At 41.2% G+C, this 25,377-nt stretch overlaps 2 protein-coding genes across 9 annotated transcripts in view; both read right to left on the minus strand.

The window, feature by feature from the left end:
• Positions 1–49: 49 nt before the first annotated feature.
• On the minus strand, positions 50–9,216 carry LOC117425898 (probable glutamate receptor). The gene is made up of 11 exons (XM_034043205.3): positions 9,101–9,216; positions 8,384–8,463; positions 7,177–7,193; positions 6,832–6,885; positions 6,063–6,242; positions 5,374–5,600; positions 4,412–4,509; positions 3,570–3,787; positions 3,036–3,255; positions 2,207–2,454; positions 50–1,945 (listed from the first exon to the last, which is right to left on the minus strand). The coding sequence occupies exons 2-11, from the start codon at positions 8,445–8,447 to the stop codon at positions 1,847–1,849; spliced, it is 1,425 nt and encodes a 474-aa protein (XP_033899096.3). The 5' UTR covers positions 8,448–8,463; positions 9,101–9,216; the 3' UTR covers positions 50–1,846.
• A 4,154-nt stretch (positions 9,217–13,370) lies between these two features.
• Positions 13,371–25,377, minus strand: part of LOC117426093 (1-phosphatidylinositol 4,5-bisphosphate phosphodiesterase eta-2-like) — a 105,831-nt gene continuing 93,824 nt past the window's right edge. For 7 of the 8 annotated variants that reach the window (XM_058993062.1, XM_058993064.1, XM_058993063.1 and 4 more), the window contains 2 exons: positions 20,568–20,916; positions 13,371–17,036 (listed from right to left, as the gene is read on the minus strand). In XM_058993062.1, coding sequence (XP_058849045.1) covers positions 15,385–17,036; positions 20,568–20,916 — 2,001 coding nt within the window. In that variant the 3' untranslated portion in view covers positions 13,371–15,384. Of the gene's footprint in view, positions 17,037–18,069; positions 18,100–20,567; positions 20,917–25,377 lie in introns of all 8 variants that reach the window. The other variant, XM_058993066.1, reaches the window with a different exon arrangement.

Below are 25,377 nucleotides of genomic sequence, written 5' to 3' on the forward strand. Positions count from 1 at the left end.
CCAAGCAATCAAAATCACCTTGTACAACAGATGAAGCGAAAACGTGTGCTTGTTAGCAGTTGCTTTTATTAGATAAAAAAGACAAATCTCTCTGTTAGTTTAGTGTTTGATCACAGTGTTACATATATGTGCTCTGTTATGCGTGGATTCATTTCTACTGCAGATACAAAGTAGACACATTTGTTAAAACAGAATGATTGTAATAATAACACACTTCTGATCTGAAAACGTAAGCAGTGTTAAAAGTGAAATTCAGTTACAATGAACAGCAGTTCAGCTTAAAGTAAGATTTCTAACAGGCGGTGTGTTATCTATTCACTGTGCTCTTACATAAACTCAGACTGGATGAGCAATGATTGTAACAGATGCATACTGCAATCACATTCCTTTACAGAGCTGCTTAACACATTTGGTTGGCTTTCATAAAGTTTATGGTTGGGAATTCATCATACTGTGTTTTTTTTTTTTTTTTTTTTTGTTCTGGTTGTAGAAAATAGAATCACAAAATGTGAGATGGCAATGGCATTCCTTCTGCCTTACCAAACATATATATATTTTTAATCATATATCCAGAATTTGTAGGGCACCTCGGTACTGCTTAGAGAACATTTCTATGCCAAACAGAAACATAATGCCAGGATGCTTATTAGCATTATGCATCAGACATGCCTAGAAATCTTCAATATTCATACCAGCAACAGAATTTGAATAGACATTTGGTTTCAAATCTAAAGGTGATCCATATTAGCATCAGGGTTGCTTTGAAAGTGGTAGTTTTTTTTATTTTTTTAAAACAGTATAGCCTTTTAAAGAATTGAAGATGGTTTATTCAGAACATGAAATGTTAGAGAGGGGGTACAGCACATGCTATGATTTCTAACAGACTCTCACAAACAAAGGTACTGTATGTATGGAACAGCAGGTCATTCATAGTCTTGCCAGCTGTTTGGATAATCTGGGTTAAGAATTCCAGACTAAACTAAAGTGTTTGGAATCTGAACGCATGTGTTCTGCAGAGGTGCCCTGGCTATGCCTTGTGTGTCTGTGCCCTAGCAATAGCATCAACAGCAATGGCAGTCATATAGGCATGTCTACTGACTGAGGTGGTAGCTATGGAAAGGTATTCCCTATTTCTGATGTTATATGTGCATCAGAAACAGGATAATACTGGGGGGCTACGGCACTAGGCTTTGACTGGAGAGAACCTCAAAAAGTGTCCAAAATAATATTGATTAAAGCACTAGGAGCTGCTATACCAGACCCTGACTTGCACTGATCATATGTGCTACATTACATAAGAAACATAGTATTAGTGCTTATAATCTGGGGCTGTGAAACGTGTGTAGTTACAGTTCGGTAGACAATTTCAACACCCATTTCACCCATGTCTTAATGATTGCCCAGACAAGTTCAAGTGCAGTAATAACTGCCACTTACACACACCTCACATTTCCTCGATGTCGAGAACCTTTCTAATATGCTCTCTTGGTTTTGTTTTATTTCAATGTACTCTACCCTACAATTTCTGTTTACTTCATCCCCCAACACATTTTTCATTTCCGTCAACATTGCAGAAAAAAAAAAAATTATAAAAAGCTTCCTGTGCATTTAAACTACCTGAATAACACTGTATGCCAGAATCGGATTAAAGATATAGTATACCATTGTGCTTGTGGATTCACAAATCTTGTGAACGGCATAAGGCTGCTAAGACTAAAAGACAGGCAGAGTGGTTTGAATGACCGTTAGCACTTCTGCCAAATTATTAGTAATTCTGTACTCATCAAGAAAGGTTAGTCTCGGTCGTGTTGTGTGTGTGTTTTTAAAGAAGTGATTCTCGAGATCCTTATGCTTTGCTTTTCTCTGGGACGTCCCGGTCCTTCTTAGAGCTGCTGTTCCTAAAGCGACAACTCAGTTCCTCCGAGAAAACTGAACAGCACGACTTCTGCAAAAAGACAGGGAAAGATGGGTCAACAGTAGTGTAATCCATAAACAGGCGTCAGCTGCTTGCAAAAAAAGGTGTAACGTATAGTATTTGTATTTCGCACAAACAGGTTTGTAACTGGTTAACCGTTTTGTTGTACCAAAGTACAATGTTGTATTGAAAGGGCACTGCTGAGTGCAGCGTGTACAGCAGAATTAAAATACTCTTTTAAAGAAACCCGATGAAGAGTGAAAAGCCGCCCTCCCCCCCCCCACCACACACCTTCTGCTCCTCTGCACTGGTTTTGGATTTGACAGCCAGCTCTACTAGGGCCAGCAGCACCCCCAGAGCCAGCCCCCCAGCCAGGATGAAGAAAATCCCCCCCAGGCAGTGAGGGTTCAGGGGGCCGGAGCTGCCCCCCTCCTTTGACACACAGGTGGTGGCCCACCACTTCTCCCGAAGGTACTCCAGTTCCCCCGATTCAGTCAGCTGCAGGATAGCCACGCTCAGGTTCTTCACCAGAGGAGAGCCTGCAGACAGCAAGCACACACGTTTCAGTGCATGTGGAGAAGACATGGATTGGCAATCATAGGGAAGAAAATGTGCTGGCAATGTTAAGCAGTTTGCTGGAGGACTTGGGCAGTAGAGAGCTAAAGCAGGTTCAGAAATGTATGGGAAAGGACAAATAGGGTAAACCATTAACCATGTAACCTTCTAAAAGAGAGTAATTAGTGGTTTGTGGCAATAACATTCAATGTAGAATGTAATGTGGGTATTTGGAACTAATAAATGATAAAAATTATTAATTTTAAACATGGTTTGGTCCCATCCTTTTAGCGTAACAAAGTAGTTAATTCCCATGTTAACCATAATTCATAAACTGTGCATATGTATGTATGAATAAATAAATGACACGCTTATTTGTTCCCATCTTCAATTTTTTTTTTTTTTGCCAATGCATTTCTTAAGTGGAAATGACTAGATTGGATCCTAAGAACAAAATGTATTCGTTGCTCATTAGGCTAATAACCCTACCAGCAACATGAACCAATATTCCAACCGTATTTCAAGTTGTCAACACAATCTGGGGGAGAGTGATGCTGTTTCTCACCAAGTGCAGTGGCTACTGCATAGCCCCTCATCCCAATGACCTCAGGCACCCTCGTCAGGCTGCAGTAGCGAGCCACGGCCAGGTCGAGAGACACGGACTCCCCTATGAAGGCAAAGCTTCCGCCCTGAGCCTTCCTGATCCCTTCCTCCACTGAGGACACCAGGCTGTGCCTCCTCTGCATGTGCTCATAGATCATGCGGTAGGTGGGGTGGTTGGAGTTCTTTAAATGGGGCGAAATAAAAGGGAGACTTATAGGTTAGCATGTTACTAAATGCATACAATTCAACTTGCTTTACTAGTACCTCCTCCCCCCCCACCCAGGATTTTTGTTTTTGTAGGTGATCCATATGTTTTTTGTACTAGAAATGAATTCTTAATGTTGTAGGAATGATTCTGCAACAGATTCTTGTGGTCACCGTGTATTTCAATCTTTAATGCATTTCAAAGATACGTAGCTATTGCATCTGCTCATTACCAGTAGTTCCCTCCCTTGCAAGATTATCAGCAATACAGTACATTCTAGTAATAATATACCTTAAAGAAGCTGAATGTGGAGGAGTCCCGAATTGTCCCGTATTCAATGACATCCTGCTTTGCAAGGTCCTCGAAAGTCTCAATGGAGAGCTTTGCGCTGTCAGAGTTGCGCATGGAGCTGAAACTGGCGATGTAAGAGGCTAGGAGCACTACTGTGAACAGCCACCAGATGACACTGATAACTCGTACAGACAAGGCTTTCGGCTGTGGCCCAGCACCTGTCCACAAAAGAAAACGTTTTCTCATTACCGTATTTTTTCGAATTTAAGAGTACAGTATAGTGATGCGTGTGTTAAAATCACCAACAAAAGATGTGACTACCCGAGTACACAAACAGCAACATGGCTGACTGCTGAGAAAAGATGAACCAAACAGCGTAATGCAGGTTGTATCTTTGTAAATGCATATTTATTTGACATATTTTTTTCCTCAAATTGAGGGTGGTAAATTTGGGCTCATGTGCACACCACTGAAAATGACATGCTCCATCATATTGTCATTTATTTTACTGTTCAAAAACCCCAACTAAAACCTTCAATGAACTGATCCAAGATATTAACTAAAACATTGAAAGCAAATGCTCTTCTCATACAGTACTGAACTCACCACCGCAGATCTGATTCCCCAGCCCATTCTCTACACAGCTGCACAGTTAGATGCTGCTCCAGAATCATGCATTGTTCAGGATGAAAAACATCCATTGTCCAGTGCTTACTGATCCCTGATTACCCCCAACATGTTTTCTCCAGTCTTGTACTATCCTCCATTGAGCGGACTCCCTGTTTTAAATGCCAGCGCCTGTGTTTTCAGAGCAAAGATGTACAATGTAATCTTTGTTTTACCTTGCAGGGTCAGGGCTCCAGCTGCATACCAGAAGCTGTGAAGCAGCGTAAATCGATTGCCTTCAGTCTGGGGTTCACTCCATTCACACGGGCTGAGCCTGAGCAACACAGGAGAAATAACTCAGAACACCACGGACAGCTTGACGCCTCGCCTGCTCGCTGCTCGCTTTGTGCTCGGCTCCATGCCTTGGAAGTCTAATTTATATTTGCTTTCTCACAAACACGTGATGAATAGCGATACATTGAACATTACAAAACCGACCACAAAGCAAATGATCTACAACGTTCTTAAGACCGCACAAAGTTTCTAGCCAACAATATAATACCCAGCACTTTCACTTGTTATACAGTCGTGTGCACAGTTAGTTATTGCTTCTGTCGTTTTGATTTGTCTTGCATGCAATATCAAACCACTGTAACTGAAAATCTAGGAAGATTGCCAAAATAGGCACATTATTGATGGTCTAATTTAATTGATGACTTTAATAGGCCACACATGTACATTGAAAGGGACTGGTTGTGTATATTGGCTGTACAAATATTAGATGACTTAGCATAAGAACATTTACAAGAAAAAAGGAGGCCATTCGGCCCATCTTTATTAGTCCAAGTAGCTGGTTGATCTCAAAACTTTGTCAAGTCGGGTCTTAAAGGATCCCAATGATTCCAATGATTCAACATCATCATTGCTAGGTACCCATTCCATACCCTCACAACTCTCTGTGTAATTAAGTGATTCCTACCCTCTGTCTCTGGTCCTGGTTTCGGTATATGATTTTAAAGACAAACTGAGGGAACACAAAACCACTTTTTCAGGAGCAGCGGCTTGAAACCTGGTTCAAGGAGGCCTAATTTTGCTGTATCAAACCCCAAGTCTCTCCTGGTGTGCCATGCAGTGGCCTGAAACCTAGTCTCCTAAAACCAAGATCCAAGCCAGGCTTCGTGTTCCCTCAGTTACGTACCTGGCCACAATGAAGAGACAGACAGACGTCATCAGGTATGCGATGAGTATTCCGATCCAGGTCTCCTTGGAAAAGGGGTTGAGGAACTCGAAGAAGTGCGACTCGGAGGAGACGATATCCTTCCTCAGGATGATGCCGATCCCGGTCTGCATGAAGGGCTTGGTCAGTTCCACAGCTTTCTCTCGCATGGCAGTGATCGTCAGAGAAGCCATGGCCAAATCTGCCTCCTGCGTTTCCAAAAAAGAGAAAAGAGAAGAGGGTTCTGAATTCCATCACCTGGCTCACATTCTATAAGAAATCCAGCACATACAAATATACAGTAGTCGCTACCTTGTGATTTGACTAATCTTTTTTAGGTATAAGCAGAAGGAAAACATTTTTTGCAAAGCCTCTTGCTAAAGTGGGGGTGGCCAAAGTTGGCCCTTCCACTTTTGGTCTTTGTCCAGACCCTGACGTAGTTGATTATATAATTGTACCTGTTACACCAGGAGTGGGATGTCCCTCCAGGACTGTGATTGGACACCCCTGTGCTAGAGGGTCAAAACCCCTACTTACTCCTAAGAGGCGAGTGGAAATTCATCAGGAGGCTGCAGACATGCACGCTCCCATAAAGTGACGCTTCTTAAAGAGATTCAGATCCCTTGCACCCGGTGCGTACTGTACTTCGATGGGAACCCTTTTGTGCTCACCGATCTCACAACCTCTCCAATCATCCCGTTCCAGTTGCCCTGCGCGTCTTGCTTCCCGTAGAACCCGTCCTTCACCAGGTGGACAGTGTATTTCAAGTCCAGCTTTTTGGACAGCTCCTTCATTAAGTCTATGCAGTATCCCTCCAGTGCACTGTTTTTTTCCATTGTGTATGGTTCTTGCTAATGACATAACAACAAAAAAATTAAAAAGTATATTTATATATATATATATTATATAATCTCAAACACAGTATCTGATGAAATATTAAAAGCAATGTTTCAAAACAGGGATAGGAATAAGACTCCCATTGCATAGCATTTTAATCCATTCCTGATTTTACAATGAGTTTGATAATTCACGCCTGAGCTTGTTACCTATATACACTGTGGCTGATCCAGCTCGTATTAAAACATGGAATGGGTCGAGCTGCTATGTAATAGGAGTCCTATTTAAATCCCAGACCATAGGCTTTATACTCAATACTGTCTTCTGTGCTAAACCATTAATACTAATATTATTATTGTGATTAGATTAGTAACCCAATGTCCTTGCTGAATTAAAAGTGGATTCTGTCCACCAGAGGGCAGTAGATATCCAAAGTCACCTAAAAGAGCGAGAGCTTGCAAAGATGTGTTTCCATCAGACATACAAAAAAACAGAACCCCGGAGCCTTGCAATGGCATTGCTAAGCAGTATAACACATTCATACCCAATTACAATCAGCAAAGATTTGAGATGTATCAGTTATATGGCTCTTTGCATTCCTACCAGAATGGTGGTGACTCTGAGAGTGCGTGCATCTCTCTTGGTTCGTCCACTGTCCTAAAAGTACAAAAGAAAAAAAAAAAAAAAAAAAAGGTGTAATATAAATAGTTTCAATTGTACACAAACCCGTCGATAGATTCTGGATTGAACAAAAAAGGTTATCATTCACATCATGCTATGAGGGAGATAGATGGTGGATTGATCTGTCACAGACCATGCATATAGACCAGTCAAATGATCCAATGTCTTTTACTGCTAGCCAAACCCCCCAACCTGCTGCGTCATCTAGATATCTATACAACAGATCAATAATACAGAAAATAATATATAGAATACACAAATACACACCTCATTTTCAGCAGTGCCTACAATGAAAGAATAGTATTGTATTAGTTAATTGTGCGAGAAGCAATCCTCAAGTTTGGTTGGCTGTGCAGTATATCTTATCAAATGCCCTAGGCTAAATCAATTAAAGCTGTATAGGGAGTAACCTAAACACATAGATTAAGAAAAAAAAAGAAAAAAGGAAAAAATAAAGAATGCATTTCAAAAGGATTCAATCCCACCTCCCCAGCCCCCACCAAACAGTTCAAGCTTATTGAGTTATTTTAAGCTATATCTTTTAACGCACCAATTCATCTGTTCTCCAACCGAGCTACAGCTTTTTAAAAGAAAGCACTTAATCATCTTTGTAAAGTCACTAACTCTCAACTTTAACACAGAGAAACAAAGACCCTCTTGTCGTCGTCCTTCTCTGTTTTTTTAAACCCTTCTCTCCTTGGTCAATGGGTTCACTGAGGCGCATGAAAGAATCACAAGAACACACTATGAGGTAAACAAGGCACCCTATTGAAATCTCTGCACCTCCCGCGGTGTCACTTCTGTCGGGTGCCAAACAGAGATGTGTTCCGGTGCCCCTAAGGGCTGGCCTCCTCAGCGACAGACAGAGCAGGGAATCTGTGCTAAATAAAGCGGGCTTGCCCCTCCAATGACTGCTCTGGAGCACTGACATCTGCTCATTACCATAAACTGTGACCAATGTCATTCAGCGTGTCAATTCAGCATGTCAGGAGTGAGGAAGTCATACTGGAGGAGAGAGGTACCGTCAAAGTGTAAACAAGCGTTCAAACTTTGGGAAAGCAGCAAAAGGTCAGCAGCGTCCGAGGGTGCTAGTGACAGGCACGTCATCTCTTCCTTTCAAAATATGACAAACTACATGACTTAAAACTGTGCCCATTTCCCCCTTTTGATAAGCAGCGGCTGCCCTGGAAACAGCATTTGAATGATATTTTGTATCATTATTTTTAATTTGAGATTTTTTTTTTTGGCAGGACAGGCGTCGGCTTGGTGTTTTGGCTGATGGTGTGGGATTCAAAGACCGAGCAGCGCAGTTATTGCAAAGCCACTTTACTATTGGCCCAGAACTTTTTGTAGTACTGTCTGGGATTATTTTGCACGTTTAGCTGTTTTGTATATATTGTCAATGTCTCTTCATGCGGAGTACTGTTACATCTGCCTTCAGAAGTTAATAGAAACGCCATGATGCTGTGCTTACCTGCAGTGCAGAACTGAGCCAGCATCAGGACAGACCCACACAACAGAACCAGAGCCTTCCTCATTGTGGCACACCAGTAACTGCAAACAAAAACGAGCCGTTATTACTGAGACAGGGTGGCACCAATGAGTGGAAATGCTTGAGTAAAAGTCTGTAATGCATATATGATTCATCTGGTAAATTACATCCCACATTAATTAATTAACTATTTCAATATTCTAATATAAGATTATATATATGGCCAGAAATTTTGCATCACCCTACTGAATTAATAATTTTCCTTCATACATAGAGTCGAATGAAACCTGCTGATAATGTTACGTTAACATATTGAATTACATAACACTTTGTAATTTTCCATATACTACTACTACTATTGTGGCTTCCGGTATACTTTTAAGATAACATTTTGTAGTAACTTTTAAGATAACATTTTGTACATGATGTTAAATAAAATATCTAAATTATATATATATATATATATATATATATATATATATATATATATATATATATATATATATATATATATATATATATATATGTTTTGTTTTTAAATTATATCTCAATTCTAAAATTCAAGTTGATGCTAAACTTCTGGCCATAGCTTTAATTACATACTATACCTTCAATAATTTATAAAAACCAAAACAATAATTACAAATTTGTACGTGCACATGATATTTGCAGTACAAATAAAACAAGAGTGATGCTTACCTTCTGTTCCCCTCTTGCTTTGTAATGTGAGGAAATTCAGATCGTGAAGGCTACGAGTGAGCTTTAAAAGGCTGGGGTGACCAATTGGACGTGGGGGTGGAGAGAGGCAGAGACACAGCTGTGTGGATCGCTGAGACGTGCCAAATTAACTGCTGGCTCTGCCAGAGACTGGGGTACGAATTGGGCTTTCTTTTTTATAATTAAGGTGCAAAAACTGAACTGAAACTTAGAAAAGGAACTGGAAGTCTACAGATCTGGTAAGGTGGATCAATAGGAAATCCCTACAACACAAGGCATCCTGTTGAATATAACCTTACTCAAGTATGTATTCTTTCACAGGAATTGCAGCTTTAAAGAATTACATTTTCTCTTTCCCACTTCATTACAGTGACCTCTCAGCGTTTAAGTCCCATCGCATTGCTATGCAGAAAAGGGTGTGAATTATCACCTTCAAAGAACTGGATCGAGGTTAAGCACAGCTCACTATGTTGACCTGACTAATACCTTGTTTCCATGCACCACTCTACCCAGGTTGAAAAAACCTGCTGCCCCTGATGCTGCGATTCCATGTACATTTAGCTGACCTGCATTGGCTGCCAATCTGAGCTGCCCCTGCTTTATTTCCGACCCTTTCCCAAAGCGGGCCAACACGGGATGGGTGGAAGCATGTCACAACACTGATGTGGGCCGGGCGTAAGCATTTAATCAACATCCGGGGTGAGCAGGTTTCTCCGTGCTTTAATATTCTCGGATCGTTTCCTTTTTTAGTAAAGCTCCAAAGAATTGTTAGGATTGTCAGAAGCAAAGCAATAGCCTCCATCCTTTCAGTTTTGTAAACAAATTAATACGCCCCGAGCTGCAAGGCTTGCTGGGAAAGAACCGCCAACATCCGTCAAACTCGCATTGCGTGGAAAGTGAGTTTTATCGCTCAACTAGGATAAACTATCAATGGGGGTTTAGGAGCAAGGCTGAAGAACCTGGATCAGCTCGGATCTTGAAGCATGAACTTCTTCTGCGTTGGCTGAAATGAATGGGAGGTGGAGATAAAGCGGTACTGATGAATCTGCTAACAACAGATATTGAATGCCCTGAGCAGATTGAGCACCCAAAAAATGTCATCTAAAATGATTATCGGTGACCAGGCAATGGTAGTGGTTCACAGGTTACAAGTGTGGACTCTGCCCATCACGCTCTGTTTGCCAAGACAAAAAAAAACAGAATCTCTGCCCCCAACGAGTGATGCACTGCAAGAGCACAGCATGCGGTCACACTACCAAGCAGCCATATGGGAGAATGCCCGCCATGCTGAAATGGAACTTCCTGGAAATTTGATGCTGGAGGAAAACTGTCTCCCATTCTGACAACTTTGAGTGCTGTTCCAGAAACCTGCATTGATGTGATTTCATGTTCTTGCAAGACAAGCCAGTGCAGGAACCGTATGTGCAAATGGAGAAAAGCACAAATGTCATGCACAACCATGTGCTCTTGCAGTGCCAGATGCTTAAACGTCTCATGCTTTGATAGCAGTCACTTTAATAGAACTTGCCTGGAAAACAGTTTGTTGCAGTAAAAAAACCAAAAATTATCGCCACTTATTTTACCCCCGTTTTTCTCCCAATTTGGAAATGCCCAATTGTATTTTAAGACCCTATCTCACCACTACAACCCCCGTGCTAACTCGGGAGAGGTGAAGTACCCGCGTCCCCCGAAACGAACACTGTCAAGCCGCCCTCTTTTTTCTGCACTGCAAGCTCACAGTGAAGCCACCAGACCTATGGTGCCGGAGGACAACGCAGATCTAGTGACACACACAGCGGGCCCGCAGCCCCAGGAGGTCTTGTAGAGAGAAAGTAAAAGCGAGAGGTCTGTGGCAGAGCCATGTAGGGCATGGTGACTGTTTTGTCACCAGGCGCTGGATGGAAACCCTGTTTAACTCCGAGCAAGTGCACAGACTTTTGCTTGAAAGTGACTAAAAACAGCAAAGTTCTTCACTTTGACTACATAAATAAAAATGCTTCACAACGAGGCTGTAGCTCAACTTTTTCTAGAAACGCAGTATAAAAGTTATGTACTATTCCAGTAGAGACAAGGTCAATCTCAAGGTTCACCAAAGCTTCCTGCAGTGTTTGTTTTTTTATTTCGCAACATGCGTCTAATCCATGTGAGAACAGCACAGGCATAACCTTAAACTAGACTGAACCTTGTTCAATTATTTTATTATTCAATAACACCATTAGTATTAATATTGTGTTTGTAACAACCAGGTAAAGAAACAGCCACCAAAGGCGAATAAAAGTATTTGTTTCTTCTGCAAACCAGGTCCAGCTTAGATAGAGACAATGAAACCCTAAACCAAGTGCAGAGAGGCCTTTTCAGTCTATCTGGGGGTCTGTTTATATTAGGCCTCTGGAGGGCTGTTTTTATAATGGAACTGATTAGAGAATTTTCTATTTATTTATTTATTTATTTCATAAAAGTTTAGATTAACTTTTTTGTATTTATTTTTCGTTTCCAGTTGATCCAAAAAGACTGGTGCCAAAGCCACTAGGGGGTTTTCAACTCAAGTGACAACAACATTCCTTCATTTAACTGAACTCAATGGACTTCAAGTTGCAGTTTGAGAGAGACGCTACAATGCAACCGTCTTTATAAATAAGGATTTGAAGTTAGCCAGGGTGCTCCCGGAATTCTAATGAAGACGTCCTTTGTGGAGGTGACAACAGGGTAAAGTTTTTGTCACTCAGAGGCCTGCTTAAAGACCAGGAAAGTTTGCGCTGTCATGCAGAGATCTGAAAGCAAAGATCACACTTGAGGCTGTTGCCGTGGAAACCGCAGCCTGAGGCCTACATTTTCTTTTGTGAGCTGTGTCACTGAAATCAAGATCAATCATTTTCAGGGTCATTTTAAAAGCATTTTTTCACCCCAATCCCGTCACACATTTGGTTAACATGAATAAAAAAATAAATAGAAATTCCTAAATATGGGTATCTGTTTGTTAGAGAACTCTTCTTGTGCCAACTCAAAAAAACAAATGTGTTGAAATGCACACCCCTTCTTTAGTGTAGGGTAATCTATAGAGCATAATAAACGTCTACTTTAAAACCTCAAGGACTCCAGAAATTGCGAGGTATACAATTTAGACTCCCCTTTTACTTTGGCGATAAGGTTTATGGCATTAAAGATGCCCCTTCTTTATTAGAGGTTAAAAAATCCAATGCATTACTAGAGGCTTGGTGGTCCAGTGGTTAAAGAAAAGGGCTTGATAAAAGGAGGTTCCAGGTTCAAATCCCGGCTCAGCCACCAACTCAGTGTGTGACCCTGAGCAAATCGCTTAACCTCCTTGTGCTCTGTCCTTTGGATGAGACTTAAAACCAAGGTCCTATTGTAGTGACCCTGTAAGTCACTTTGGATAAAAGTGTCTGTTAAATTACTAATGAATGAATTGATGCCTGTTATGAATATTGTTTAATGAAGTAGAACGAAGCCTCATCCTGTGCTGAATACCACCCCCCCCCCAGCGACACCGCGTAGGAAAATCAACACCCTTTTGCTCTGACATTTATACATGAAGATGTTTGTGAGGCAAGGAATTGAACTGAAGCTGACAACGTGTTCGGCAAATAAACCTGTTTCCTGGAATCTGGAGATTTTGAATTTGAATCAGGTCACAAGTCTGTTGGCTAGACAGGGACAGATAAGGATGGATTCATGAGGCACGCTATACAGTGTCTATCACAGAGATTCAAAAACACTCTAACACCATCAGCTGTATTGAGAATGTTATTTTGATCATACCGCTCGGGGGGGCACAGAATATCAGTTTTGCAATTCGATTGCATGGCTTGAGTTGAAAGTTTGGATTAAAGTTGTGCTTAATGGTTAGGATTAGGTTTGTGTGTCTATTCTACCGCAAGTGGTTGTCATGTGCTGTTAAAGAGACATTCAAAGCTATTGGAGTTATATTGGTATCAGGGCATTACAGTGAATTAGTTATGTTTTGTGAGGAGATATGACTGTAGCACAGGCTCAAACTACTAAATAAGTGTTCAGGTCTTTGTGTTTCCAGGATTAATGTGTGTGTGTGTGTGTGATCCATCGAGCAGATATTGCATAACAAGTTTGGAACATCAAAGTGAAGTTATTTGCTCTTTGTGACCTGTTGCAAAACTGCTGCTTACACAGTTGAGCGTGTGCCACAGCTAGGTTACCAAAAACTTCAGAAAACTCTACGTTAATTCTGCAAGAGAGACAGATGAAACTCTGAAACATGTTTGTAAAGATTAAATACTTTTATTTAATTAGTGTCGATTTACATAAAGTGATCAAAAGTTCTGATGCACAGAAAAAAACTTTTTTTTGCAAGTCCTGTTTGTACTGTAATTCCTTTTTTCTTTCTTTTTATACAAATACAGTTTTTTTTACGAAGTAAATTTACATATGAAATATTTTAACATGAAGATGATACAAAATGACAAATGGACCTAAAAAAAAAAAAAAAAAAAAGGAAACAAAAACACAGTATTTATATATATATTTATGATTTCTAATTACAGTACCTAAATTTACATTTTCTAAAACGTCATACTGAAAACTGGCATGGCAGTGCGGACAGTAAAAATTAAGAAAGGTGCTCTTCGCAGCATCTTGTTCTCATAAAAATACCAATCTAAAAATGACAAAACGTCTACTACAATATCAGAGACAGCTGGATGGCATGTAGGACTGAAACAAGTCATTGCTTTTGTGTTTTCAGCCAAGTTATATAAAAAAAAAAAAATGGGAAATTACACTTAAACTTGAGACAGATTAGTACCATGCAAGGTATGTTTTCCAGTTATACTTAGTCTGGGATGGTGGCACATCTAGGATAATTTACAATGCAATATGAAAACATTTAGGTCGTAGCTTTTCTAATAGAACCCACTGGTTTAAAGAGGACAGTCATCCCAATACAAAAACACATGCTGTTAATCCGATACTGTACAGTCTAGCTGCTCTGCGGTTGCATGCGTTGTAAACACATTCTGAAGGGAGGCCGCGTCATTCAAAATTCAAACTGACACTTATTATTTGAATAACGGTGACCGGATTTGATTTTATAAAGTTAATAATGTGCAATACATTTATATACACATACATATTTACTTAGATTTTTTTTTGTTCTCTTATTTAAATTGTATTATTACATTTTTTTAATTATATAAAAAGTCAACAATAATAAGACATAAGTGACGGCACATTAGTTGTAAAGGATTGATCTGGTCTAAAACTAACGGTAATTACATTGTTATTATTATTATTATTACAACTCCTACAGTTGTGCCTTCAAAAGTCAGTCTAGAAGAATATTTCAGGTAGGTCTGTTTGTTATGAGGTCTGGTAAACAGGGAGGTAACCTAGTCATCCACATGTTAGAGACGAGTCCATGTGTTAGACACAACTACTTAAAAACACAAGGTACAAAGAGGGCCATTTCATTAACCAATGGGATTGATCAGATGTAGCCAATCCTGCCTGTATGGCTTGATCAACATCAACCCCCAAGACCAGAACAGCCATACCGTCACTATTTCTATTGGGACAGTCAAGCTGGTTAAATGCAACCCAACACAAAAAGCATTTACTTGATTTCCCTTTTTTATTGCCTTTTAAATGGCCTGTACAGAAGGAAACACACAGAATTCAACATGCTTACTTAAGTTATATATTATTATTATTATTATTAATATTATTATTATTATTATTATTACTAAGCACTACAGAATCCAGGTTGTTTCTATGGTGGAGTGTATGGTGGAGTGTGATGTAACAAGAGTTTATGAACAAGGTCCATTATGAGTATTTAAAGTGTTTACACAAGTGACACACATTCATTTCAGTGGAACGTTTATTTTCCTTTACCCCAACTGTGTTTAAAAGGCTTTGTAAAGAGTTCAACCAAATAACAAGCCTTTTCTCCTTAATCTTTAAACTTATCGATCCTATACTATGTTTTCATATACATTGTCTTCAAAACATGTTGGGAAAGGCATGGACGAGGTTGGGGATTAACACAATTAAGAGTAATTCAGATACATCCAGTGTTTCATTTAACAAGTCAAATACTAGGTTTTGTATACATACGTGTCAAACATGGGTTGAATGCTAAAAAAAAATTAAATACATATATATCAAATAAAAATGTACCCATTACGTTTAAAAATCTGAATGGCATAAAACCAGGTTAGCCTGTTTTTTTGGAACCTTGTGAAACAACAGCTTTTTTGAGCATTCTCCCAAAGACTCTAAAGCTTCAGCATAAAAAACACCTCGGTCTCAGGGCTTGGTAAGTTCTGGCCCTGCGGTGAGGGGGGGAGCTGGCCGAGGAGGTCCGAGTCAGTGCAGACGCTCTTGTTGACGCAGCACGACCCCTCGGGGTTCCCTCGCTCCTCGATCGGACTGCCGTTCCTCTGAGACACACCTTGGAGCCGCTGCCTCTCCTGCGCTTGCTTGGCCCTGTTCGCAATGTAGCGCACCCTGCTCTGGCTCCTGGAAGACGATCGTCTCAGAAGATAGAAGTCCTCCTCCAGCTCTGCAGGTTTTGAAGGAGTGAAGTCGCTGGAGGTTAAGGGCTCCACCGCAGTCAGCCTCTTCAGCTGCTCTGTCAAGTCGTCCGGGGTTTTCTGAGGAGGCTTCCGTCGATCCCTCATGGACCTGGTGACAAAGCTCCTGCTGATGCTCCTGTACTTGCCCTCAAAGTTCGACGCAATGTCGTCCGATGTGAGATCCCCCAGGCTCTTGGATTTGGAGAGACTGTCCATTTCCTTGATGGCCGGTGCTGTAGACTTCTTGGCTGGAGACGACTGCTTGAGACTTTCCATATAGAGCCGGCTCCACGTGTGTCTCCTCTGCATCATTCGACAGTTGTCTGGAGATGCCTTCACTAAAGGTCTTGGCTGGATCTCGTCTTTGATTTCAGATTCCACCTCAATCCTTAGGTTAGGGTTAGACTTGCTTTTGCTAACCCTTTGGATTTCACACCCAGAGGTCGCAGACCGTGGACGGATACTTTTGTTGCCCAAAAAGGCATCCAAAGAAGACTCCTCCTGGGAGCTGTTCAGGTCTGACAGGCTCTTCCGGGCCAAGTTAGGCAACGACAGGTCAATCACAGTGTCAGTGGAGGATATGCTGGAGGAAGATGACACACTGTCCCTGTGGCTGCTGCTATCTAATTTACTCCAAAGCCTGTCGTTCATGGTGACGTCGGTGTAGACCTCTGGCACTGGAGACGGGTTGCTGCCAGTTGCCGCTGCTTTGACATGCCCCTCGCTTTTCGACCTACGCACCAACATGCGTGGTCCAGCCAGGGATGCCTGAGGTTTCTCCGTGCCAAACAACACTTTCAAAGCCTGCGCTCTTTGGGAGGTGTTGGTCATGGACACAGTACTCGACGCTCCCAGGATCTGATTTGAGTTTTGGTTGGATCCAGCCTCGGATGCACATTTAGCTGTGCTTGTTGCATTAGATTTAAGACCATGGCCGTTCAATTGCACAGAACTGAACTGTGCTGACCGTTCAGTGTCTTTAGTATGTGGCGATGAAGCATGCTTGTTAATGTCATTTGTTGAAGTTTTAAGTTTTGAATCTTTCTGGTCTTCATGGATATCCCTGCATGGGGCTACTACCCCCATTGTTCTTGCACCATCCTGGTCTTTATCCAAGCAGGAGGTTTTGCCCTGCAGCAACAGAGATGAGTTTGCAGGTCCCGTTGCTGAATAACATGCAGAAGCAGCAGTTTTGGCGAGACCGAGCTGCAAAGGGGCCCCTTCTCCAGCACAGTATGGAGATACGGGATGAGGAGAAATGGAAGTTTTGTCTTCAGTATTGGAAGTCTCTTCAGCAATGGTTTCCAGGGTGTGCGAAGGAGAGACTGGTCTTTGTAATGAATTTGTTTTGTCTGCAGAAAAGAGGTAACACAGAATTAAATGGCGTTACATAAACAGTTTTCTCATGTTTTTTGGGCTTTAGTGTATGTGAGACACTATGCCCATATACCCCACTAATATTTCAACATGTGTACACCACCTGTTTACATAGCTTTTGTATTACAGCAATGCTCAATAAGGAAGAGCAATGATGAAGCTTTTATGGTAAAGTTTTTCAAATGAAAGTAACGGCTTCTAGAGAAATCATTTAACTGACATCATAACTACAACTGATGCAAAGAAGAGCTGCATATTGCAGACTTGATTAGCTCAGCTAGAAAACACATTAAGGTTTTTTTTCTTCTCTCTTTCCCTAGATATCTAAGTAAAACATAAAATATGAACATCAATATGGAACCGTGCGATTCTTAGCATATTCTAATAAAATGTAGACATCAAAAACTGCAGACATGTCGTTAACTTCACCTCTAGTACACAGCCAACACAAGACTTGACAGCATTGATGCTATAAAATCCACCACTGGTAAAATGACCACAATACATGCACAGCATGCCTTAAAGACGCAGTTTAGCTTATTTTAAATACCAGACCAAAATGCAACATTAAGAATTGCTGTATTCAAATAAGATGTACACAAATACCTTTACCCACCCCCCACTGCATCCGGGGGCTACAAACGTACACCTAACTTGTTAACTTTTAGTCAATCCGTCGTAAGTACGGTGTCTCTTATTGTCAGAGTACTGAAATTTTGACGAATACTTAACCTTGACTGTTTTCTCATACATGGTATATTAAGGGTATATTTCTGAAATCATCTTACACTGTTTGTGCATTAAATTTGTATTTAAAGAAAAAATATTCCTTACTTTCCTTGTAGTGCAGGGATAATCTTACCAGTTTATCCCTGCACTACAGTTTCTGCTTTAGGAGCACAGGGCCCCTGCTTTTGGATTAAAAAAAAAAAAAAACAGACACAAAAAAAGAGTAGAAAATGAAAGCAAGCGAGAAAACGGGGCACACATTCAAAAAATGCACTTTACCTTTTTCTTGGTCATCCCTTCAATTCTGCACTACAGACAGTGAGAGAGAGAGGGCGTGTGGAAAGGACAGAACAAAGGGAGATACTTTAGAACACCAGGATAGCAAAAGAGGAAAATACACAGGAGAGACTGAAAGGAACCCGTTGTCTGTCAGTATCTTCTTTTTTGTTTCCCCCCCCCCAGCACAGACATACAAACACCTTGTTACCATTAGGGGGTCCCCTAGATTATGGAAATACACATTTCTAAGGTAGGTGTGAACTTCAAGCAGAGGTATTTTTTGTTTGGTTTGTTTTTTTTTACTAAAAATGTTCCATCGTAGTGTAAAAAAAAAAACAGAATTCCTCAAAAAGAAAGAAACAAAGAATAAGCCATGACGGTTATGCTGCCCAGACATTCCGAACGTAATCAGAAATCCACATGACCTGGGGTCCTCTTGACAAGCCATAGCCCATCCACAGCGGACTCTCGCATGGTAACAGCATCAGGGAATCCTTTTTTAATGGGGATTTGGAGTAGTTGGACCGTCGGTGGAGACTGGAGGAGAGAGTAAAACCACATGCCGCTGCTGGTCCCCAGGGTGCTTACTGTAGCCAAGAAAACTTGCACAGAGTGCATTATAGAAATCTGCTTGCATTCCAATGATCGAAATTGTACTCTTTCGGACATTATTAATGCTCATGCAGCCTTCACTGCGGGTCCCCTGTGCCAGAGCAATAAGAGTTCATAGCACCCCTTGCTAAAGCTGTATACAGCTGTTTGGCAAGTTGCTTTTATAGCTGGGTGGATTGTACTGGTTTACGCAGCATTGTGTGGTTAAGACAGAAAACAGAACAAAACAGAACAAAACACTATGTGTTGTTTCAGATGTTCTGAAAAGCACCCAGTGCAGGAGGTCAGTGTTGGAATAACACTGTGCAGAATAAAATGCATAACGATGGTTAGGAAACCTCCTTCCAGCCAAACATTACTGGATTCTATGGGATTCAGTGAATAGTTGACTGGAGCAGGGCACTGTATTGGGGATTTTCTTGAGCAAAGTCAAACAAGCAGTACATTGCATCTACTGGCTTTAAAAAACAAAAAAGTATAGAAGAGTAATGATGCACGTACAGTGTATTAGAAATTCAATGTGTTCATTATAGCGAATACCCCAAAACCCTAGAAAGAAATACTCCTCTAGCATTAGGACAGTCACTTACCTACATCTGTGTCCATCTAATTTGATATTAAGGATAAAGCGACATAATATTTGTGAACAAAAATAAATAAAACAGCAAACAACTCAGACCTGATAAAGCTGACCACTGTACGCAATGGTGTGCGCTTTATTAAATCTGAGATTATTTATTGTTTTCTGAACCCATTGCTCATTGTTGTATTGGACTAAAAAATTGTGTATTCACTTTTTATCTGTGGAGCACTTTTATTTAAGATATTGCCTTGCTGTACAACACATGAACAATGGGAGCACATTGTACACTAAGAGAGCTAGGAACACTATCTAGCTATTCTACAGCACACAAATCTAACTCCTATTGGAAGGGATGGGTAGCACGCCACCTTAAAACACACCACCTTGTCTAGCAGACTACTCAAAGCTGGTCAACGTTGGCTTCTACTATTGTACTTACATGGTAGTGTTAGGCGACTGACGTTGAGATGCTCTCGAATCCCTGAAAGACCCTAAAATTTGACACCTGACACCACCATGTACATACGAAATCGAAGCAGCAGGCAGGGAGGCAGGGGTGTAGCTCTGAGGGATCGCTGGGGATGCCAAGGCGTACGGCAGGTCTTACCAGTGAAAAATATGGGAGATTTGCTTCGGATTTCTTCCAGTTTTTGCACAAAGAGGGTGTTCATCTCCCTCTGCAACGTGCCCACCGTCTGCCGCTTGCTCTTGGGGAAGCGGGCGGGCAGCTCGGGGCTGCCCAGGGTCTCCAGGCTGCTGGAGTCCGAGTCCAAGAGGTTGCCGTCGTGAGCCGCTGCCATTAGGTTGACGGTGCTCCCGTAATTTGGCTGCGACGGGCACTGCCACCTGAGCCCGTGAGCCGAGGGAGCTGTGGCCTTCTTCCGCGGGACGCTGCAGGACCGTGCGTTCCGGGCTGAGGCGCTGCCATTCCGGTGGCTGCTGTGGACCTCCAGAGTCTGCCTGGTGAGGGGTTTGGGCTCTGGCCTCCTCGGCAGGGATACAGGCCTCTGCTCGGGGGAAGACAGTTCCACCTGGGGCGGCTCGCTCCTGTCCTGTCTAGCGAGCCGGGATTCGAATTTCTGCTCCAGGTCGGGACTCTCTCTGGAGCCGATTACGCACTTGATGCAGTTGGATGCCATGCCTACCCTCCCGGAGCCGTTGATGGCCACCCGGGCGTAGACGCCTTGTTTCTCGTCCAAGGGGTCCTGGATACGGACCCTGTTGGCCCGCCTCAGCGGCTCGCTGAGGGCCACCCTGTACCGGGATGAACCGTTTCCCCTCCCACCCTGAGAGGCTGCCTTACCTTTCAGGTCCTCCGGATGCAGTTCTCCGTTGGCACTGTCCTGGGCTGGCGTTGGCGTTGGCTCTGGTGTGGCGTTGTCCGACTCGCGGTTGAAGCGAGGCTGAGAGGGGTCCTCAGATTCCCTGTCCTCACTGGCACCCTCAGAACTGTAGTCTTTGGCGTCGATGGAGATCTCCGGAAAGCCCTTCTTGATTTTTTTCTGGCTCTTGGCTGGGGCGCTGGCTGTCCTGCGCAACAGGTGGGCCCCAAACATGTGCTTACGACTGAGCTGTGCAGCAGCATGGCTGTCGAGAGAAGCCTGTTTTGGGTTTCTGTGAAACAGCCCTTTTATGCCGATAGCTTGTCGGACCTAGGAGGTAAAAAAGAGCCATTACTATACAATTTGTAAAAAAAATAAAATTATATATATATTATATATATATATATATATATATATAGAAACTACAGTTTGAACATTACTGGTCAAAAAAAAGGTTGGATAATGTATTTCAGCACCATAATGCACCACCCAGACTCAATACCCCACGCAACTTTTTTTGACTAATAGTGTTTCCATTAAACATTTAAAACAGAATGGGGATTTTGAGTACGAAAACATTTATGAAACCATGCATGTATCAAATCGGCCGATTGACGGGGAGTGGAGGTTACACCGACATGAACAGTCTAAATGATGGCAACACTTTCTATTGTTTTAGTCAATTTGCATTGACTGGAATAGAAACTTTTTTTTTTGTTTGTTTCCATTCATTTTTATTTACAAACACAAGCTCAAGTTATTAAGTAAATTATAGGATACCATAAGATCTAGACAACACAATAAAAACCGATGTCAAAACGAATGATACTGGGACAGGTTAGCTAAGCTTTAGCTCCAGAGCAAGGAAACGCCTGCAGAATAAAAACACCCGGCACTGGAACCGCATTCCTCTTCAGCTAAGCTAACTCAGTGGTAACCTGATCATGGCCTCTGTGTGTAACCAACAGTGGGCTGCGAACTTCCTTACTATTGTTCCAAGTTGAGAAAGCCAGGGGTTCAGAACTAAGGTATTGATACACTGCCAACTTGGACTAAACTGATGCTATTTCCTTTTAAAGTCAGTGAGCTGGCTAAAGCTCAAGTCACATGAATTGTATTAAACGACACTATTTGTTTTAATTGAAAGAGTCTGTGACTTACTTTCTTCTTTTCCTGGGATACTATTTTCAGAGCTCGGTGGTGGAACAGTATGCTCTATTAAATTGCTATTATATAAGCCATTGTGTTGATGTACTGTAGACAGGGAGAAGTACATTGCAGCATGCGACGTGTCAATATTTTAATACTGGTTCCACACACATTGAAAAGCAGCTAGGCAGTTTAACATTCTCTAATATTAAAACACAACATTGCGGCTTTTCTTTCTAATTAAGATAGTGCCATTTCCTTTGGAATCAGGGCTTGACGCAAAGTTTTAAGTTTAAATAAACCCTTGGAAAGTGGCAACAGTTTCTATTTCGCCAGTGTGCATTTTTCCTTTATTTATTATTACTTTTGAAAAGATTTTAGCCAGATATTAGAAGCTGGTGTCATTTTCTGAGGGGGATGCAAACCCTTAGGAGGAGAAATATTCACTCTGGAGATTCATTCTCCCCCCCCTGCATTCCGTATGCTTACTCTTAAAACAAGGCTGTATGTATTAAATAAAATGAAACACCATCACACTCATAAAAAAAAGATATTGTAACTACATGACAATGGATTTCAGAACAAAAAGCAACCTAGACCACTAGATCATATGTTAGAAAAACTGAAAATAAACAAAACAGAGTGTAATGGATCCAAGAACATTTCAAAACACACACTTTGACAACACTCGACAAACAAAACAGGTAAACAAGAAACTTTTCAGGCCACTGGCAATTCAACAAAAATGTGAGCTAGATTTGTTGGATCCTGTGTTTCGGCAATTTCCTTGGTTTAAGCCTGACTGAACATTCCCTTTATTAAGAAATTGGAATGCACAACATTACGTGGGAAAAGTGCTCGCAAATGTCTTCAACAGAATCCACAGACCTATCTGTTTACCAACATTTTTGTTATTCCAGTAAAAGAGCCTGTCTCATGAGGCGTTATGGTAGGAAAGGCCAGAGATGCTAATGCATAAAAAGAAAAAAAAAAAAAATCACACGGAGGATGTGAGCGAGACATGGTGGGGTTATACTCTTGAACCACTGAGACCGATTAAAAAAAATACAACATTCAAGTTCAAAATCCACATTAAAATGACAAAGGGCGATTATTTTATTATTTATTTTATTTTTTTTAAGTTGCTTAGCCAGCCCACCCCCTCACCCCCATGTGCGATTTCTTATCGTAGACAAAATGAACCCTTACATTTTCTTTACAACGTCTGCATGCCTGGAAGGATTTCGACCAGCAAAATCACCCAATGCCACTTTAAATACCAAATACCAATTAGAAGTAGATACAGGACAGGCAGCAGCCTGGAAGCAGGACAGGTAGAGCATTCAGTCCATCCATGCTTTCAATGAAGCCCCCAGATAAGAATATACTGTGAGAAAACGTGTGTAATGTTTTGAACTTCTAAATAGAATCGAACTACTACAAACCTTGTTTAATCCTATTTGAGACAGACTTTTTACAATGCTTATATATCGTACACTTCAGTGTTTTCCTGCTCCCAGTGAGGGATTTGTACATCTTTTGCTCCTGGATCTACTTGTAAAAGGTTGAGTGTGCAGGACAGAGTTGTGTCACAGCCCATGTGCTGTGAATGAGCTGACAGTCTCGTATGATAATGGATCAGGGCACGGCTGGTCTCTGTGAGGGGGTAGTGGTGGGCATGCAGGGTGCAGTTTTGGTTCTCACTACACCTGTCCTGAGAGGCATGCGGGGTACCTTCAAGGCTCCTAAAAATTTCCTGCCTCTAAAAGTAGCGTTTGGACAAAGAGGGGTCCACTGAAAAAATCACAAAGAAGAGACAGAGGGAAGGAAGATCAGAGTGAGACAGCACGAGAGAGAGAGAGAGAGAGAGAGAGAGAGAGAGAGAGAGAGAGAGAGAGAGAGAGAGAGAGATCTAGTACACAGACAACATGTTCAAGTATAGAGCTGCTGAGACACAGAGGAGCAGGTCATTCAGGGAAAGTGTCACCCCTACCCCGGTAAACAGACTGCCACATCTCACAAAGTTCATGGTTTAAAGAGAGTTATAAAATGAGTAAGCTGATGAAACAATTTCCAATTCAAATTCCACGAGATGTGGCCCTCTGGCACTGAGGATGCAATGAGACCAGTACCATAAATTAAGAACCGAGCCCAATAAAAACACATCTAGAGGTTCTGCAGCTCATACATTTCAAAAGGTGTCAAATCATTATCACCGTGGTTCACACTAACCAAGAATGACACTACACAGTAGAGTAAGAATATTGAGAAGACTGCAACAAATTACACAGAGAAAAGACAACATATTTTTACACAAGACCAGTGGTGTAGTCCTAAATCTGAAAGGACCAGAACACCACTAAAATAGGGATGTTCTTAAAGAATTATTATACGAATTCACATTGTATTTGTATCCTGAAATCAGTGGCTTCATTTGCGTTTGTGTCCACAGTCGTAGTCGATGCATTTTTAGCCTTCTTAAAGAAGTAGTTTGTAATAGAATAATGTCCTAATGCTCTTCATTGCATCAAGAGGACTACTGACTGAATCACACAGCTGTGAGGGAACCAGTCATGTGACCTAGCTTGCCCTATTATATAAGTTCTGGCTCGACTACACCACTGCTGTCTATAGAAAATACATACCTGCTGTGACAGGAATGCCAAGAGACACCCAGACAAAGCTTTTTTGAAAATACATACTACAAAAATCAGGACTGTAGCAACAGACTGCTGAAGTGCATTGGGTTATTAAATTACTTTTTTGTATTTATATAGATGCTGCTTTGAAATGAACAGGAGCCTTTTAATATAATTGTTGATCCAGCTGTATTTGCTAGAGCTCTGAATTGCAAACTCATTTAGAACACACAACCCCCCCCCCACACACACACCTTTCATTTGCAGGTTTAATGGAATTAGGTCCTGTTATATATTGCTGCATAATCTGCATTTGTTATGAAACACTGTGCTTAGGGAAATATGTTTTAAAGTGCAATACCACTGTTTAAGATTACACGGGTACCCTTAGCTGATTATTAAGCCATACTGCAAACAGATGTTCTTGCACATTACAGTATTTTTTAAGGAAACAAATTAAGAAAACTCTTATTTCATGAAAATAGATTGTTTAATTGTTTTGGGCCCTGTTCATTATTTATTACAATACCAGCTGCCCTCCCAAATCCTAGTTAATGTATGAATTAGAAAACATAAGCATGGTCACTGCCAAACTTTGATAACATAAAAACAGAAAAAATATATGCAAAATAAATAAAAATAAAACACATTCAATAACATTTTCTTATGGTACTGATGTCAGTTTGCTCAAATTGAAATTGTGTTTGAAACAATTTTAAACAGCTGCAATGAAAAACTCACTTGACAAAACTTTAAATGAGATTAAAATAATATTTTGAATGCTAAAAATAGACCAAAAAAAAATGCAGATAATGTTCTAACCTTTTGAAATAGCTCATGAGTTAAACTCTTTCGGAATACTACCCTGTATCACTACAGTAACTCATTGAGACACATTATCCTCTATGCATGGATATCAACAGCTTCTGCAGATATCCTTTGCATTCAATAAAACACTGATTACAAACCTTTACATTGGACCCCAAGCTTGCTGTGTCCTGTG

Source organism: Acipenser ruthenus, chromosome 20, assembly GCF_902713425.1.
Source record: "Acipenser ruthenus chromosome 20, fAciRut3.2 maternal haplotype, whole genome shotgun sequence".
Taxonomy (NCBI): domain Eukaryota; kingdom Metazoa; phylum Chordata; class Actinopteri; order Acipenseriformes; family Acipenseridae; genus Acipenser; species Acipenser ruthenus.